Raw genomic sequence first — 19,963 nt, forward strand, 5'->3', positions numbered from 1 at the left:
AATAACGCCGAAATATAAATAAGGCTTCCCAAAGTGTGATCCATGGTGAAATAGGAAACTGAAGATGTGCAGCTTTATATAGATATATGTAGGCTATATACACTTTGTTCCCTCCAGTTCTACAGCGCAGCTTGAAAGCCCCGCCCCCTGCAGGCGTCGACAGGCTTTGGAAAGCAGCGCGATGCCGGCGTCCCGAGCCTCAACAGGCAACTTTTGACACTTTCAGTGTGAATCCAGCATTACTCACCTCCTCCAGACGTGCACGTCGGTCTCCAGGGCGAACAGCAGGTCCGTGAGCAGCCGCTGGTGCATGGGAGACCACTTGAACTCTGGGATGCGGAACATGGTGGTGCGTGGGCCGGGGCTGAACTGGCGCCGCTGCTCCTCCGTCATGGGCATGCCCCTGAAACCCAGGTCCACGCGCAGGTCCCGCTCCAGCTGGGCCGCCGTGCGGCCGTGCAGCGCCTGCAAAGGTGACGACAACCAGCAGGTCAGCCGAGCCAGGGCCACGGGTCCAATGAGAGGCTATTATACACATATCTTTATTGAGTTCTCAGTATTATGAATGACACGTTTATTACACGTAAGAACATCTTAGCCATACAGGACTGTCTCAGAAAATTAGAATATTGTGATTTTCTGTAATGCAATTACAAAAACAAAAATGTCATACATTCTGGATTCATTACAAATCAACTTAAATATTGCAAGCCTTTTATTATTTTAATATTGCTGATCATGGCTTACAACTTAAGAAAACTCAATTATCCTATCTCAAAAAATTACAATATTCTGGGAATCTTAATCTTAAACTGTAAACCATAATCAGCAATATTAAAATAATAAAAGGCTTGCAATATTTCAGTTGATTTGTAATGAATCCAGAATGTATGACATTTTTGTTTTTTTAAATTGCATTACAGAAAATAAAGAACTTTATCACAATATTCTAATTTTCTGAGACAGTCCTGTATATACAACCACACATTGATAAAAAAGACAAAAACAAACAAAAATAATACATATCACATAATCAAGGGGGGGAGGGGGGGTCAGTGCAGGCACAGAGAGTCCCTTATTGAAATAGTCCATGAATGGCTGCCAAATATAAAACTTTTTAGTACAACCATGAGAGGAGTATCTCAGTTTCTCTAACTTTAGATGGGCCAATACTTCAAGCCAGTGTTTATGTGTTGGAACCTTTATGCTCTTCCAATTGCGAAGAATTAATTTTGTAGTGTAAGTAGTGTAACGAAAGCAGCCACATCTGCTTGAATTGTTGAAAGTGTAATTCATTAGGGTGAGGTAGCAAATATTGCCATAGTTGGGTTGGGGCTGATCTTTTTCTTAAAAACATGAGAGATGGTGTCAAAGATAGACGGCCAGAAGGAGCTCGACCTGGAGCAGGACCAGAACATGTGGCTGAGGGCGGCTGAGGTCTGGTGACATCTTTCACATATTGTTTGGATTTAGGTCCAATGAGAGTCTAAACCAGAACCAGACACTTATGGCGCTTTCCCACTAGTACCTACTCAGCCCGACTCAGGGGGTCTAACGTGCCGAGTTGATACTTTTTCTGTATCTATTCTGGCGAGGTTCTAATGGCGCTTTTGCACTAGTACCACCTCAACTCGGTTCTACCCGCCACGGCCCCGTCTTGCACGTTTGCACTCGGGGCTGAGACGGGTAGAGATGCTCCAAGCAGATACTTTTTCTGTAACCATTCTGGCGAGGTTCTAACCGGGCTGAGCCGGGACTATTTCTGACGTCACCACCCTCCGTGCCACTGATTGGTCGGGGGGGCGGGGCTGTCAAACGTTTGAATCAGGAAGCGGGTGTCAGCACGAGAGCGACTAGCGGCGATTTTATTATAAAGCGCAAAACGTCTGTTTCATGATCCAACTCTGAGGTGCAGATGTTCATAAACCTGGTGGCTGACGAGAGAATTAAAAAAGGGATGTAGACGGGCTGTTTTACTCTCAGCCGCTCGCGGCTCCAGATGATTTCTGATCAGCACCGACATGAACAAAGCGGTGGCGCAATCGAGTACGTCACAGCAGCTTCACCCCAACCTGCCCACTTCTCACCTGGCTGTGGAAAAACAAACGGGGACAAAACGGGTAGAGGCGTGACGAACCGATGAGGTACTAGTGCAAAAGCGCCATAAGCGGCTGAGTCGGCTGTATCTGACGTCATCACACTACAGGCCGAGAATTAAAAAGGGATGTAGACAGGCGATAAGGAACGACCAGATCCACCAGGAGCTCTGTCACTTCATAGCTGCTCACGGCTCCAGCTGACTTTTCAGCAGCGCTGAGACAAACTAACAAAAAAAAAGTGTTGCCGCTTGAAGTTTCTCTGACTCTCATTTTTTAACTTGATATCAAACACAAGTCACAGACCCAGCAGCACATCTATCATCTCCTCCAGGTTCTACATCTTTAGTGTTGTTGTCTTCTTCATTTAGATACACAATCAAATACGTCACAGCAGCTTCACTCCAACCTCCTACTTCTGCTCCAGGTGCTGGATTGTTATGGAAAAGAAACCAGGCCTAGTTGAGTCGAGCCGAGTAGGTACTGGTGGAAAAGCGCCATTCCAAAACCCCCTAAACTCACCTGAGTAGTGGTGGTGGTCTGGATCTTCCTTATATCCTTGTCTTTCCCATCATCCGACCTCTCCGTATCAGACGTGGTGCTGGCGGTGTCTCCTCCCGTCTTCAGGCCCGAGCACTCTCCCTCCGCCCCGGCTGCCCCCTCTCCGTCCGGGAAGTCTGGCCGGGGGGCTCCCTGGATCTGCATCTGGCTCTGGCTCTCGGCCTCGGCGATGGAGCTGATATCTGCCAGAGGACTCTGGATCTTGAAAGGTCCGTCCTCAGGAAGCTCCCCGGGAGCGTGGCTCTGGGCCTGTGTGAGGTCCGAGCCGCAGCCGGTCATGTGGGCCAGCAGGCTGAGGTCGTCGCTGGCGCTGCTGGTGCTGCTGGTGTGAGGCGGGACCGGGACCGGGCCTGCTGGACTGGGCTGCTCCGGACTGGGCAGCACCAGCGGGTCTGTGGCTGCCAGAGCTGGAAGCAGCTTCTCATCAACCTGCAGATTGATAGGGTGATGAAAAGCAGAGTCCCATTAGAACGGTAACCCTTTCTTTTACAGTACAGTAATAACCAGGTAATACCATGGTAATTACACTGCAATTACCTAGTAGTACCTTGTATTTACAAGGTAATTACATGGTAACTACCGGGTAATTTACCCAGTAAGTACTAGGTAATTATTACGTATTTTCTTGTACCATGTAATTATGTGTATTTACCATGTAATAACTTGGTAAATACCTGGTTGTTTAAACTAAACATTACTAGATAATTACAAAGACATTAAATGGGAACTATGAGGGAAATTACAGGTATTTACTAGGTTAATATTGGTAACTACCAGTCAATTTACCATGTAATTACTCTGAAATTACATGAATTATTTCTAAGTAAGTACCAGGTAATTACTAAGTATTTTTCTGCAAACTAGCAGGAAATTATAACCTATATTAGAGGTAGTTACCAGCTAATTACACTTCAATGACCATGTAGTTACCTTGTATTTACTATACATTTCATGGATAACTACCGGGTATTTACCCATTCATTATTGATTTATGTATTATCAATGGATTGGTGCAGGTACCCCCGAGGGTGTAAATGACTCTATTGACCTTGTAATTAACCTGATAGTTACCATGTTTTACCTGGAAATTGGCAGGTACTTACCTTGTAGTTACTTGCCCAGTAATTCTATTTCCTTAGTATTTACCCAACAAGTACAGAAATGTTTACCTGGCTTTTACTCAGTAATTAAAGTAAAACTGGACTGTAAAAGAAAGCGTGTGTTGTTTCCATAATATTACCTGGTAATTGTAGATTATAGTTATAAAGATTTGAACAATTGGCAAAACGTCTGATAATTACCCCCCTTACCCTAAAGTTAATTAAGGCTAAAAATAATCAGTCCACAACAATAAAATATAACAACAATAAAAACATTACAAGAAATAAATAAAACAAATACCTCTAAAAAATGTTAATCAGAATAAAAGTATAAAATGTGTGATGCTACATAAAAGCCAGACCAAAGAGATGAGCTTTTAGTCTGTGTTTAAAAATGTCCACATTTCCAGCTCCTCTCAGATCCTCCTGCAGGCTGTTCCACAGTTTTGCACTGCAAAAACTCAAAATCTTAACAAGAATATTTGTCTTATTTCTAGTTAAAATGTCTAATTTTTAGTAAAAAAGATATCATTACACTTAAAACAAGACCCATCACTGGAAAAAAACAACGATTTTCACCTGTTTCAAGTAGATTTTTACTTAAAGGTATTGTGACATGAAAAACAAATTTTTCTTGATTTTTTGTGTTTTGTTGGGTGTCTTGACATCAATTACACCCAAAAAACAACAAACTTTTAACATTCAGTGTATTGTGTGCTTTCTGGGATTTTCCGCATAACTATGCAAAAACGGCGCATGTGGTTTGGTGGCGGATCGTTACGTAACGACCCGCTAAATCACCGCCCCCTCCACCCAGCTCCCTGCCTCCTCTCCTCTCCAGAGCACCATAAAGGCTGATATGGTTCCGCGTTACACCGACGTAGAGTCTACGGCGTAGGGTTACGCGGCGACGCGCACCGTAAGCTGAACCCTACGGCGTAGGCTCTGCGTCGATTTAACGCGGAACCATAAATCAGGCTTAACACGGAGCTGTTTAGAGCCTCTTTTGTTCTAATCCCCGGAGGAAAACTGCTAAGAAGACTCGCGGCCACTGACTGGACTTAAGATGAGGGGACACTGCTGCTTGCATGCCTTTATTTTTATGATTGTTTGCTGTGGTTCGCCGTGCTGCTTTTCCGTGCATGCTTCGCCTGTCGCTCCCGGCTTAACTCTCCGACGCCGCTGTGAGCGTATGGCTGGGTTGGAGGAGGTTTGGAGGAGGAGCGGAGCAATGATTGACAGGAAAGGGAGAAAAGGAAGCATTTTTCACGGCGCAAAAAAACACTGTCATAAAAAGCCAGGAATGGAGTACTAGAGTGAAGTTTTTCTTGTTACACTCTTTTAGACACATTTGAAGGATGTTGGCCAAGACTTTTAATAGTGTTAAAAGCATGTTAAAAATGATGTCACAATACCTTTAAAATAAGTAGAAAAATCTGCCAGTGGAACAAGATTTTTTTGCTTGTAATGAGAAGATAAATCTTGTCCCACTGGCAGATTTTTGTACTTATTTCAAGTGAAAATTTACTTGAAACAGGTAAAGATTGTCAAATAACAAGTCATTTTTCTGGTAATGACTCTTGTTTTAAGTGAAATGAGATGTTTTGACTAAAAATGAGACATTTTAACTAGAAATTAAAGCTGCAAGCAGCGATGAACGGGCCCTCGCACTCACGTCCACCGCCCCCCATAAGCATATCAGAAATGACACCACCCACGACTCTCTATGTCAAACCATTCAAAAGTTATAGCAGAAAAAAGGAACAACCAATCAGAAGAAGGGGCGGGGCTAATTCAGGCCAATTATGGTCAAGGACTCAATACCGAGTCCCATGACACCACCCACGACTCTTTATGTCAAACCATTCAAAAGTTATGGCAGAGAAAAGTATTCTAGGGGGCGCTGTTGAGCCGTTAGGCAACGCCCATTAATGCAAACCATGAAATATCAAATTTATCACCAGGCCTGGCTTGCATGCAAAATCTGGTGACTTTTGGAGAACTATCAAATATGGACCAATCAGATGAAGGGGACGCGCGCTTTTTGGAGTCTAGCGTCGCCACGGTAACACTTTTGAAAGAGAAAAGTAATGCGTGGTGTTGCAGGATGTAGACGCACATTTTGATGTATAACACACCTGGGTGCACGTTGCGGTTCGGGCTGAATTAACTGCCGAATGAATGGCATAAATTTCGCCAAAATGACACAATTTATTCAAAATGGCCGACATCCTGTTCGGTTTCGGCCATGGCTCCAAGAGACTTTTCTTTAAGTTGTGCCATGATACAGGTGTGTAGCGATTTTCGTGCATGTACGTCAAACCGTATTGTGGGGCTTGAGGCACAAAGTTTTCCAGGGGGCGCTGTTGAGCCATTTTGCCACGGCCATTAATGCAAACCATGAAATATCAAATTTATCGCCAGGCCCTGCTTGCATGCCAAATTTGGTGCCTTTTGGGGAACTATCAAATATGGACCAATCAGATGAAGGGGGGGTGCGCTTGTTGGCGTCTAGCCTCGCCATGGTAACACTTTTGAAAGAGAAAAGTAATGCGTGTAGTCGCAGGATGGAGACGCACATTTTGATGTATAACACATCTGGGTTCACGATACGGTTCGGGCTGAATTAATTCTCGAAGGAATGGCATATATTGCTCCAAAATTACGCGATTAATTCAGAATGTTCAAAATGGCCGACTTCCTGTTAGGTTTCGGCCATGGCGCCAAGAGACTTTTCTTTTAGTTGCGACATGATACAGGTGTGTACCGATTTTCGTTCATGTACGTCAAACCGTATTATGGGGCTTGAGGCGCAAAGTTTTTTCTGTCGAACCAATCAGATGAAGGGTGGGTGCGCTTTTTGGCGTCTAGCGCCGCCACGGTAACGCTTTTGAAAGAGAAAAGTAATGCGTGTTGTCGCAGGATGGAGACGCACATTTTGATGTATAACACACTTGGGGGCACGTTACGGTTCGGGCTGAATTAACTTTCGAAGGAATGGCATAAATTTCGCCAAAATGACACGACTAATTCAAAATGGCCGACTTCCTGTTCGGTTTAGGGCATGACGCCAAGAGACTTTTCTTTCAGTTGTGCCATGATACAGGTGTGTACCGATGTACGTCAAACCGTATCGTGGGGCTTGAGGCACAAAGTTTTCAAGGGGGCGCTGTTGAGCCATTTTGCCACGCCCATTAATGTAAAACATTAAATATCAAATTTTTCGCCAGGCCTGACTTGCATGCAAAATTTGGTGACATTTTGGGCACGTTTAGGGGGGCAAAAAGGCCCTCCTTTCGTCAGAAGAACGAAAGAAAAAAAAAAAAATTCCTACAGATACAATAGGGCCTTCGCACTGAAGGTGCTCGGGCCCTAATAAGACAAATATTCCTGGTAAGATTTTGAGTTTTTGCAGTGTGGAGCATAGTGGCTAAAAGCAGCGTCACCAAATGTTTTAGTTCTGCTCTGTGGAACAGCTAGAAAGGAAGAGCCAGAGGATCTGAGTTCCTTCCTGGTTCATAGAATAAAAATGAAATGAATGAAAATGAATAATGAATGAGCAACAGCAAAATCCGTCCCTACCTTGCTGAAGAGAAAGCCGTTGTTACTGGGAACGCTGTCTTTCTCATCAGCCAGCGTGATGAGGGGCCCCATGTTCCCGTCGTCCTCCAGGCTGACTCCTGCCAGGCCCAGGCCGGTTCCCAGGCCGGTTCCCAGGCCCACCCCGGAGCCCGGCGCGTCGTCTTTGGGCGGCAGATTCCCGTTGAGGTTCTGCACCACAGTGCAGTAAGCACTGTCCAGGAGGGAGTCCACCTCCACCAAGGGTCCGTTCTCTATCCCCACCCCCCCACCTACGCCGCCCCCGCCCACGCCGCCGCTCAGGCCTTCTGGAGACAGGTCCAGGTCGTCCAGCTTCACCTCCGTGGCCTCCACCTTCTCGGCCTTGATGTCCACCAGCAGGTCGTGCACCTCCACCCGGACCCCCGGGCCCACGCTCTGCTCCCCGGGGGCCAGGGCTTCTCCGTTCGCCCGCTTCACCGCGCCCTCCGCCAGGAGGTTACGCGAGTCTCCGCCGGCCCCTTCGCTGTACTCGGCCTCGCTCTCGGGCGTCTGTGTTTGGGAGTTGTCGTCAATTTCCAGGTTGCCGTTGACGACGGGGGCGGGCGCGGCCGACAGACCGGAGATGGTGGACACGGATCCTTTCTTTCCCTTCTTCATGTTCTCCTCCTCCTGACGTTGATACTCTTCGTACATCTTGGCCAGGTACTCCTTGTGGGCCTCGTAGGTCACCTGTGCCAGGTAATGGTGTTAATTAGCAGACCAACAGCAGTGCTTGATGAGCAATTCTGAGCTATTTTGATCTATAAAATCTTTCATGACCAGTAGGGGTGTAAAAATATATCACGTAATTTTGCGATACAAAAACGTCACGATACGTGTCGTGGAGGTGACAAACTGTAGCTGATATTGGGTTATTAATATGATTATATTGTGTTTACTAGTAACATCCTATTGGTGCAGCGGGATCACGTGACGACCTCGACCCGCGGACCAAAATCTGACTACGCTCAGAAGAAACTAGTACCGTTTTGCGGTCTCGATCACGGGTTTTGAGCTCTGAACTTTTACTTCTAAGGTGAGCATGAATCAATCTTTTTTATGATGTAAAGATTGTGTCGTCCCCAAAGGTGTGAGGATGAAACGATAACGGGGTTCCCCTTACGGCCTCAGGCTGGAGCAGGTGAAGCTCTGAGCTCTGGCACAAGATCAATAACAGTCATGTGGGACTTTTCATAGTTTATTTATTTACTTTTATTTATTTATTTAATTTTAGTTGTTAAATTTCTGGAAAAGAAAAAAGTCAAGTCATACATGAGAGAAACTATTCAGTTTGTGGCTAAATATTTTGACTTGTATGAAACTGAAGATGCATAATGCAAACCTGACATTTACTTTTAGTTCAGTTATAACAGTTATAAAGCATTACAAACTGTAACAATAGGGCAAACGCACAGCATTGTTTTGTATTTTGTGTCTTTCAAATAAAAGACCATTTTTTTCCAGTCATATGTTCCTCATTCAAGGTTGTTAAAAAAATACTGCTATAATATCGTATCGTTATCGTGAGATTAGTTTCACCCCTAATGGCCAGGCACCACCCACACTACAAGAATCTGTGAAAACAAATTTGAACAGATGAACCAGAGCTGGTGTTAGAGGCGACTGTATAGTTCCTTTTAGAAAAAGTGCTTTTAGTCGAGCCACTTTTTCGGTTCGTGCCTCTCACACCTGGAATGCAACACCAACGATACGTGAACTTCCCACTCTGACCTCTTTCACCAAACATTTTAAATCATGGCTATTGGAGGAACAACACTGTTATTACAACCAGGCTTAAACCTGTGTAGTTTGTCTTAATGTTAAAGGAGCATGAGGCAGGATTGAGGCAGGATTTATGAAAACAATTTGTATATGTTTTAAGTTTTCTAGTAATAATGTCAGATGAAGCGTTCCAAACCCAAAAGAATGTTTCCTCTAGTGTATCTCTCCGTTGCCTTGAACAGGCTGTGTGCTGCAAAATGTGCTGCAATTCGGTCCCGAATTTCCCGCGCTGTCCTGCGGATGTGACGTCCCATGACGCTGCATGTGCGTTCTTCCCGTTCTCCCGTGCCGGCTTCACTGTTGGCTGCAGTACCCCCAACGGCCATCGTAGCGAAGGGTGGCGCTAGAGAGTCTCATTTCTTAAAAGGAGCCTCATGCTCCTTGAATTATCTGTTTTAATTTTTATGTATTAGGGCAATGTGCAATGCAACACGCACTTTGTATGACACGCAACTTGGATACTCTCAGTACCATAATATTACCATCGCTAGTATTTCATTATTGTAATATGCATTTTTTGCTCAAGTCACTTTAAACTCAAGTCACTTTAGATACAATCCATACTGCTTTTAAATGTGGCTTAATCTATTTTGCTACAATGTATGTGTGTTGCCTTGTTTGACTGTATTGTTTGACTGAATGGTTTTTATGTTTTCTTTGGGGACTGCGGGTGGAAACTAGCATTTCTGCTAAAACCCGGTGTATTTACGCTGCATAATGTAGTGTTCATTAATATCCATTGTCCCGTCTAAAATAAACTTTGATTGATGAAATGAGCAGAAGTGTCTCACCTTGGAGTGTGCGATGGACAGGGTGTCGACCCACACCCTCCACCCTCCCCATTCATACTTGATGGCGTGGTAGAGCAGAATCCTGAAGATGTTGTACACCATCTCCGTGATCTTCTGCTCTTCTGGGTTTTTGGGGTTGATGTATCCGAGGGAAAACATCCAGTCCTGCCACACAGAGCACTGCAGCAAGCAGCTGGAACAAACACAAACGCTGGATAAGTTTCCACGCACAACATAAGCTTCGTCTCAGACTTAAAGGTATAGTCAGTAATCGTATTCAAAAACATTTATTGTTATACTGGGTGAAATGGTCCTTCCATCCTGAGAGTAGCCATTGAATAATGTGTTCAGGAAAAGGAAAGAAAAAAATCCAACCTCTCTGACAGCTTTAATCCTGTAAAAACTGTTTTTTGCGCACCGCATGGCAGGGATTGGTCCAGGACCAGAGGCTTGGCAGGGGGGAAAGAACCAATCAGATGCCTTCATTTTAAGTCCCGCCCACGCCCCCCTCTGTCTCATGCACGCACGCCGGAAAACTTCACACACTGGAGTCACGTTTGCTGAAAAATGGCGCAGAAAACGAGAAAACGCAGCCAAAAATACCACCTCCCCAGTATGGAGGTCCGTGGGGATGGAGGCGTCTCCATCCCGGCGAGGGCGGAAAGCGCCGGTGCCGTGGCGGTGTGGCTGGCGGGGCTGCGGTGCCCTGCAGGCTCTGTAGCCACGGCTATGCCGTAGGGTAAGTGGCGACGCGCACCATTCTGCGTTGGTGTAACGCGGAACCATAAATCAGCCTTCAGTGTGTGCTCTGTGTGCTGTTCTGAACTTCTCTGTTGTCTCATGTTGCTGGGACGTCGGGTCTCTCCGCCGAGACACAACTTTTGCGGTATGTGTTCATTGTTGTGTCTAAAAATGATGCGCAGAGCCCACCCAATCAGAAACGGTACAGATATTCTGAGATATTTTTTAATATTTATAAAAAAATAAAATTATAAAAAAATAAAGGATCCCCATAACTTTGATTGGGTGGGCAGGATGCACGTTTGGGTGGGCACAGTTCTCCCCTGCCCCCCCCTAAAACCGGGCTTGCTTACAGGTGAATGAGACATGGGGTAGTTTTATTGAAAATGTGCTAGTTCTCCAACATTACAGACTATACCTTTAAGTCATCAACTATGAATAGCTGACTAAATGTGTTGGTGTGCTTTTACCGGCGGTTTTCGCGGCTGTTGCTGAAGAGTTTTATCATGTCGGTGAGGAAGAGCCTCCTGACTTCCATCAGCTCGGCACTGGGGCTGGAGTTCTTCAGCAGGGTGGCCACCACCTTCAGAATCACTGGGGGACGGGAAAAACAATATCCAGATGAAAGAGCAGATGGGGGAACGGTATGGAAAGATGTTAATAAGAAATAAGAGCGACGGGATGTAGATGAATAAGATGGGAGCTGTGATGGCCGTAAATCCAGGCTTTGTTCTTTGTTTGCTTGCCTTAAAATAACATTGTTATCTGCAGAGCACAGAGCTGCAGACGGTCGGAGAGAAGCAGCTACACAACAGCACTTCTGCACTTACTGGGATTCTGGATCTTGATGGTGGAGTCGGGCTCGGGATGGGGCTTGTGAACCACCTGAGTGCAGACCTGCTCCGTCAGGATCTGTGCAGAGGGATGTACAACACTTAAAAACACTTGTGAGATTCTGACGGCTCAGAACACACAAACCGACAGAGAGATGGCGCTTGTGAATGAGCTGCTGGTTTCCGTACCTCATACAGAGTGTTGTAGGTGGTGACGGAGACGGTGTTGGTGTGCATCATCAGCCGCTCTCCCAGCAGTGTGAACAGACTGTGAGTGTGCATGATCTCCACCTTCCTCCTGCGGAACAGGAACACGGATTAATAATAGCTCTGTGAGACTTCAGTTCAACGTTAGAAGGTGGAATCATTTTTTTTGGACTACAGGACTGTCTCAGAAAATTAGAATATTGTGATAAAGTTCTTTATTTTCTGTAATGCAATTAAAAAAAACAAAAATGTCATACATTCTGAATTCATTACAAATCAACTGAAATATTGCAAGCCTTTTATTATTTTAATATAGCTGATTATGGTTTACAGTTTAAGATTAAGATTCCCAGAATATTCTAATTTCTTTAGATAGGATATTTGAGTTTTCTTAAGCTGTAAGCCATGATCAGCAATATTAAAATAATAAAAGGCTTGCAATATTTCAGTTGATTTGTAATGAATCCAGAATGTATGACATTTATGTTTTTGTAATTACATTACAGAAAATCACAATATTCTAATTTTCTGAGACAGTCCTGTATTTAATTTTCAGTTTTGCAATGTATACCATCATATACAAACAGTATATACATAATATAACCCCCCCCCCCCCCCCCACTCCAAAAAAAAAAAGTCAGTGTGGAAAGTCAATACAAACAATTAAATTAAGTACTTGGTGTAAGAGATGTATCGATGTGGTCTAGATAAGGCTGCCAAATTTTCAAAAAGGTGTTATATCGTTTTCGGGGACAACATGTGATTTTTTCCAGGGGGATGCAATTATTCATCTCAAAAGACCAGCTGTCGATAAATAGAGGGGAATCAGATTTCCATGATACTGCAATGCACTTCTTGGCCACACACAGAGCAACTTCCATGAATTTGAGTTGTGCACCATTTAGAGAACCACGAATACATTTAAAGTTCCCCAATAAAAACAGTTCAGGGTCCCGTGGAGACTAACTCCTGTGATCCTGGTTAAAGTGGAGCAGATATCAGGCCAGAAAGGCCTCACTTTGGTGCAGTACCAGGTACGATGCAGAAAAGAACCATCTTCAGTGTCACATCTGAAGCATCTCTGACAGGTCAGATTCGAATGAGTGTAATTTGTCTGGGGTAAGGTATAATTGATGTAGAATATTATAGTTAATCAGTCTATACCGGGCATTGATAGTAGTTGACAAGCTGTTTCGACATAAATCTGCCCAGAAATGTTCATCAATTGTAACATTAAGATCTGACTCCCATTTCATTCTAGACTTTTGCAAACCTGGTTTTGGGCCCTCATTTATCAACAGGCCATACATTTTACAAATGAATGTATATGTGTTCCCCTCATAAAGAAATCTCAACATCATTCATGACAGGGAGAGTCTTTTCAGGACCCAGGTTAGCTCTCAGGAAGCATCTTAGCTGGAGATAACAGAAAAAGGTCTGATTGGACAAGTTATATTTCCTCTGGCAGGTGGCATCATGTTGAACAATTGGACCAAAGACCAGAAGCAATAGGAGAAATAAAGATGATCCATTACTAAAATCACAAAAGGAATCAGCAGACAGCATTCCTGAGGATGCGAGTCCCTGACTTTAATCATTAAACTTGTCAATCAGTGAATTCTGTGTTTCTAAAAACCAACAACTTTCAACATGAGAGACTCAGAAATCAGGCTTAACCAATTTTTTATTGTTCAAATCCGACTAAATGAATTTCTGAGGCATCAAATGATTGCATGGTATCTGGAAATGAGCATACTCCTTGAAATTAACAATCAGATCCCATTATAGTGCTAAATTGTTTTTCTGGCCATATTATCTAGATACTAAATGTATTCTCTTTTGATATAAATTCATAATTATGTTTCAGATACCGTCTCAAAAAGAAGAAATAGCATATTATACATAACTGAGAGATGAGCTGCCTTCTCTCTATAGAAGAAATGTCACTGAACTCAAAGCAGTGAAATAAAGCCTCTGCCCACATGCAGCATAAAGCAAGATACAATAGGCTCAAGCCGTGATCCAACACCAACACCACCAACACCACCATTATCAACAATGCAGCGCTTTCTTTCCTACAAGCAAGACTTTTAGGAGGCTGCAAATGAGGCTTTCTTTTCTTCTTATACACACCACTATGGTTTAGATGGCCATTACGAGTCCAAGAGAGAGGAGACTTCATCTCCTGAGGGTCATTATTTTACACATTTCCTGTTTCAAACCATAAACAATATTTTATGTTCAAACTGATAAGCATCAGTTCTTTTTTAGGGTCCTTAAAAATCTTTTCTTCATTACTTTTTTTTTTTATGTCTGCATATATATTAATGGTTAATACCATGTTGGTAAAAACCTAAGGCATATATATATATATATATGCATTTTTAATATATATTTTATATATATATATATATATATATATATATATATATATATATATATATATATATATATATATATATGCATTTTTAATATATCATATATATCATATATATATTTATTTTATTAATTCATATATATACAGTATATATATATATATATATATATATATATATATATATATATATATATATATATATATATATATATATATAATTATTTAATAATATAATGTAATATATAATATATATGTAGTTTATTAATATATATATATATATATATATATATATATATATATATATATATATAATATATATCACAATTTAGTTTATCAATATATATATATTTATTTTTAATTATTTAATAATATAATCTAATATATAATATATATCATATATCTTTATTTTATATATATATATATATTTTTTTTATTTTATTAAATGTGAAGGGGAGGGGGGGTCGGGATCAGGGGTGACATCAGCTGCTAGTCTATAACGCGAAAAACACATGGAAACGTACGTATCTTTTCTTATTTCCAAAACACGTGACAAAGTTACTTTTACATTTTAAATGAATTTACTCTGCAAATCTTTTTTTTTTTATATATATATTTTTATACCGATTTTGTTCCCCATTTTATCACCCAGTGCTCCTACCTAAATGATGGGCAGATCTTTTGAGCATGATTTGTTGTGTTGTTGTTGTGTGAGCATGATTTGTTGTGTGTAAATGAAAGGTGTAAGGTAAGGTGGTGGGAGCAGATGTGAGGTTGGCGGGGGGTTGAGCAGGGCTCAGGTGCAACACGGTGGCCGGCTCTCGTGTTCTGCTCTGAGAGGTGAGCCAGTCACACGGGAGGAATAAATCCCCGGCCGTTCACGGCTGCTCATCAAGGCTCCAGCTCCCTACCAGTGTGTCGCTGTCACCGCGATTATTCCGCCTGGACGTGACGACGAGGCCATCGCTCTCTCACACACAAACAAACAGGCCTTTGAAGGCCCGCTGAAGGCGGCGATGCGCCTCTCTAATTCTCACTGATTATGTGGAGCCTCGCACCTCCTGCCATCTCCCCTCAATGATCTACATTTTTCCCCCTTTTTATTTTGGTCATCGCAAAAAAAAAAAAAAAAAAAGGTTTCCTTTGAGAGAAAGATTCTAAGCGTATCCTGTCAATGTTGTTTGGTACCAGATTAGGCCTTGAAATAACCCAGATCTCAATATTCTTTTTAACGATGGCTCACCCCTTGAACACGTGACCTCATTCAAACACCTCGGCCTCTGGATCCACCCATTACTGACCTTCAAACATCATATCGAGTCCATCACAACTAAATTACATCCTAGGCATCCTTTACTATTCAATAAACTGACTACATACATGCAGTCAAAATTGGGGTTAAGGTCAATATTCCGGTTACTGAAACATTGGGAATAATGTGTTTCCATGCGTGAGTAAACAGGGTTATCCCTGTTTACATGGTAATTAATCATTTGGGATATCTGGATCAAACCAGCGACGCACGGAGAACGTGATGACGCAATTCCTGTCATTTCCGCTTCTTCTTCCTGTATCCAAATCCAAAACAACAACAATAACAGCAGCACGGCGGATAATCAGACCGGCTGGTACCGCTTTGTTTCTTGTCCCTGTAGTTCTCCTTTTTCAGCGTCTTCCAGCGGAGCTTGATCTGGTCTGGCGTTCATACAAATCCTGCTTCGCACAACTTTTCACTCACGTTCTTCTAAATCTGGCTATCCCGGTACTTTCTACTGTCTACAAAATGTTCATATCTTTCATTACATTTATGAAGTGATTAGTCTCCTCCTGGTCTTGTGTTTCTCCGTGTTTATAAGAACTTCCTGGACTCAAAAGACCAAGATTCCTTTCGAAAATAACATGCGCAGAAAACAAATTCCTGTTCCTTTTGATGGGGATATCCCGTTAGGCGTAACATGACCAAATATTCAGTTAGAAAAGAGGAACCCAGGGGTCATATTCGGGTTTTTAAAAACTATGAGCAAATTCCGGTTATTCAGAGGGGTTATTGGTGTTTACATGGCCGTGCAAAACCGGGTTATTGCTAATATTCCGGTTAGAAAAGGTTTGTTGATGCATGGAAACGTAGTCACTGTTTCACTCTACAAACAAGGAAAATAATTGTCACACAACTGTTATTACCCATTTTAGATGATGCTGATGTTGTTTACCAGAACATTTATGAATCACATCTTCAACCCCTCAATGTCATTTACAACAGTCTCTGTAGATTTGTCTTAAGGTGCCCAAACCAAACTCACCACTGCTCCATGTATCAGTCATTAAACTGGTTTCCCTCGGCTCATATTCAAATGTATCCACTTTAATTATCCATCTTACTTAAAACTATATTTGATTCCATATACATCCTCATATTCTCTCAGAAACACTCAGCATTCCTTCTTTTTTTGTTCCTTTGACATTTAAAGAAATTGGCAGACGTGCTTTTAAGTTCAAAGCCCCATCAGATTGGAACAACTTACCCATCAATATGAGAAAACTCAATTCATTACATCTCTTTAAAAACTCTCGTGGATATTCTCCAACCTCAATTCTCAACCATGTAGTTGCCTCTAGCAGTATTGCCTTCTCATTTGTATCATTTCTTTTTTTTTTTATATACATAATGTATCTATGTTTTCATATATTGTATAATAATGATGATGACAATGACTATTATTAATATTGTTGTTCTTGTTGTTATTACTGTGTTTATAGAGTATTTACTTGTGCTCTTCAGGTGTGGTAGGTCTTGACTGGTGTGTGAGAGCCTTATGTATTATGTATTATGTTAGATTCAACTTTATTGTCATTGCACATGTCAAAAGTACAGGGCAACGAAATGCAGTTAGCATCTAACCAGAAGTGCTTATGCAGTGAAATAGACACAATATTTTAATATTGCTGATCATGGCTTACAGCTTAAGAAAACTCAAATATCCTATCTCAAAAAAATTGAATATTCTGGGAATCTTAATCTTAAACTGTAAACCATAATCAGCAATATTAAAATAATAAAAGGCTTGCAATATTTCAGTTGATTTGTAATGAATCCAGAATGTATGACATTTTAGTTTTTTTTAATTGCATTACAGAAAATAAAGAACTTCATCACAATATTCTAATTTTCTGAGACAGTCCTGTACACATGGGTGATTGCAGCATTCGCATGAGTGTGGAAGTATTTACAGCAGTGCGAGGAGGTAGTTGTATGTGACTGTGTTGTCCAGACGATTCATCTCAAGGGGCTATCCGTTAATAAAAATGTATTAAAATCCTCATTTGAGGCATTTACTACCGGTGTTTCCTGAATACTACACAACAGGTTAAATCACATGGAAAGGCACAGACAAAAAAAAGAGGAACTTACTTATGGCCCAGGTGCTTCAGGAAGTAGCCCAGAACCTTCAGTGCTTGGACCCGGATGCTCTCGCTCTTGGAGGCCAGGAGCTTACAGATCACCCTGGAACGCAACACACACACAGGGATTGAGTAGTGAAAGATGTGGTCTGAAGTAAAGGAAGAAAAACAGAGAGACAACGAGAGCAGGGCCGGGGTTCTTCACTGTTACGGTCATCAACTCCTCTGGACTGAAGCTTTCCACTTCAAAGGAAACCACACAGGCTTGTAAAATAAAGGGCCAACACAACATAATTTGCAGGCGGCTCTCTAACGGCTGATGAGTTACCATAGCAACCTAAGAAAAAGACATCCAAATGTAGTTATGCGTCGGGATAATCACCAGCAGGGTTGGGTTATTAAACTGTCTTTGAAAAGTCAGTTTAGTGTTTTAAATCAACACGTGGAGATCAATGTAACCGTAGTAAAGCCTTCAATTTCCTTTAGCTGAAGAAGAACACTGAAGTTATAAAACACATCATACAAGAACGACAGATGCGGTTCACTTCATTTTACCAGGAAATAACGCTGCATCTGTTTTATTTAAATTCATGACTCAAATATTTTGAAATCTCCTGGTGATGTTAAAATCTTAATGGCTACATCAGTTCATCATTTCATATTTGTACAACACATCAATTATGAGAAACGTGCCATGTCATCTACTTTGTATTTGGATTATTTATAAAGCAAATTTGGCTGCTTTTACAAAATAGATGCTTTTGTTTGAATACATTTATTCTATCATATGTGCAGTGCCGCCCCTCCCTAAACGCAGAACAGAACTGTGTGTAGGGTTCGTCTTCCAACGGGGGCCGCATTTTGCGCGAGGGGAATGCATTTGCTCGGCAACACATATGCGTAATGGATGTGCATATGCGCTACCGTGAGGAGGAGGGAAGGAAAGAGATCTGAATGGTGAGTAATCTGGCCGTGCAATGATTGGCAGCACCTGAAATCTGACCAATCAGAAGGTGCAGGAAGGCTCTTGCAGAGATTTCAACTTTTCGTCCAAAAGACATCACAAATCAGGAGCAAGAGACGACAATGGGCAAAAGTAACACTCGTGCTTCACTTGAAGGTTGGTATGTTGTTGAAATAAAACTTTGTAGCACAAACACCTGAAATGCCACTCAGATATGAATCTGTCTCCATCTCTGTCTAGACCGGAGGATTGTGTTTTTCCAGCAGCCTTGATGAACATTTATTGAATACCTTGTTAACGCCTTCTGCATTCACCTCTGTTGAAAAAGAGTGGTCACATGACCAGTTAGTGGTCTTATATAAGCTACAAACTTTAGACAATATATAATAAATTGGCTATAGCTTTACATCAATTTATATTTTTAAGAAGTTTGATTATTTTTAATGAGATAAATGCATCTGTAAAAGGCACACGCGTGTGTTTAGTTCTGACTTCAGACCTGCTGGAACTGCTTTCAGTTTTTTGTAGGGGATTGAGGTGGAGGAAACTTTCTTTTAGTGAGTAATTTTTTTGATTTGATTTGATTTATTTTATTTTTGTACATGTTAAAAAAACAAAAAGAAACAACACTTCATGAGAAGTTTAAGAAAACAAAACAACAAAACAAAGAATTTCATCCTTTAAAACTTGCTATCTTGATTTACATGTGCCAAAAAAGGAGTAGGAAGAAGTGTAAGCTTATTTAGTCCTAAATTTATTTAGTCCTTATTTAGTCCAAGTAATTGATCACAATTTGTGACTTTTTTATTTCAGTTTTAAGTTTTTTATTTAATATTTATTTATTATTTCAGGTTGATTTTTAGTTGTTATTTATCTACCGTACATTTGTTATTGACGGGTTGTCAAGTTAAATAGCATGTTGTTATAAGGTCATTTTGTATCAATGACACATGTGGGATGGGGAGAGGTTTGAGGGCGGGGGGGCCTCCATGCAGGGGCAGCCCTGCATATGTGCAACCGTTACTCACCAGTGACATTACTGGGCTAAAAAACAGATTAAAAGTGAGTTCTTCCCCGTCCTTCAGAACGTTTCATGTACACCTGAGTGTGGGGGCAGCACTCACCTTATGCCATTCCTCTGGTCAAACGCAGGGATCATGGACGCCGGGTGCTCAGACATCAGAGCCACCAACAGCTGGAGCACATCGTGGATATTCTCATCCTGCAAAGTAAAGAAAGCAAAGTTGAACAGGTGAGACGTAGGAGGAGGAGAAAGCTCAGCGGGACACATGAATAGAGGGCTAGAAGGACAAAGAGAAAGTTGCCGGGTTGGACACGGAAGGGTTGGGGGGGGTTGTGGAGGAGCAGGTGGTTTTTCAGAGCAAGAATAGATATAATTGTTACAGAAGAGGACATTCTGCTTGGTCCATTGTTGCAGCATTTTTCATGCTGTCAAATAGCCGAGGCTGACTCACTCTCAGTCAGAGTGGACCGGAGCTGCAGCTCACACATTAT

At 41.9% G+C, this 19,963-nt stretch overlaps 1 protein-coding gene across 11 annotated transcripts in view; it reads right to left on the minus strand.

The window, feature by feature from the left end:
- Window positions 1–19,963, minus strand: part of LOC133459446 (neurobeachin-like) — a 176,825-nt gene that overhangs the window by 55,408 nt on the left and 101,454 nt on the right. For all 11 annotated transcript variants that reach the window (XM_061739381.1, XM_061739380.1, XM_061739382.1 and 8 more), the window contains exons 16-24: window positions 19,573–19,670; window positions 17,495–17,587; window positions 11,694–11,802; window positions 11,502–11,583; window positions 11,142–11,265; window positions 9,931–10,123; window positions 7,340–8,047; window positions 2,619–3,086; window positions 248–465 (exon numbers count right to left, since the gene is read on the minus strand). In XM_061739381.1, coding sequence (XP_061595365.1) covers window positions 248–465; window positions 2,619–3,086; window positions 7,340–8,047; window positions 9,931–10,123; window positions 11,142–11,265; window positions 11,502–11,583; window positions 11,694–11,802; window positions 17,495–17,587; window positions 19,573–19,670 — 2,093 coding nt within the window. The remainder of the gene's footprint in view (window positions 1–247; window positions 466–2,618; window positions 3,087–7,339; window positions 8,048–9,930; window positions 10,124–11,141; window positions 11,266–11,501; window positions 11,584–11,693; window positions 11,803–17,494; window positions 17,588–19,572; window positions 19,671–19,963) is intronic.

Source organism: Cololabis saira, chromosome 14 (genome assembly GCF_033807715.1).
Source record: "Cololabis saira isolate AMF1-May2022 chromosome 14, fColSai1.1, whole genome shotgun sequence".
Classification (NCBI taxonomy): domain Eukaryota; kingdom Metazoa; phylum Chordata; class Actinopteri; order Beloniformes; family Belonidae; genus Cololabis; species Cololabis saira.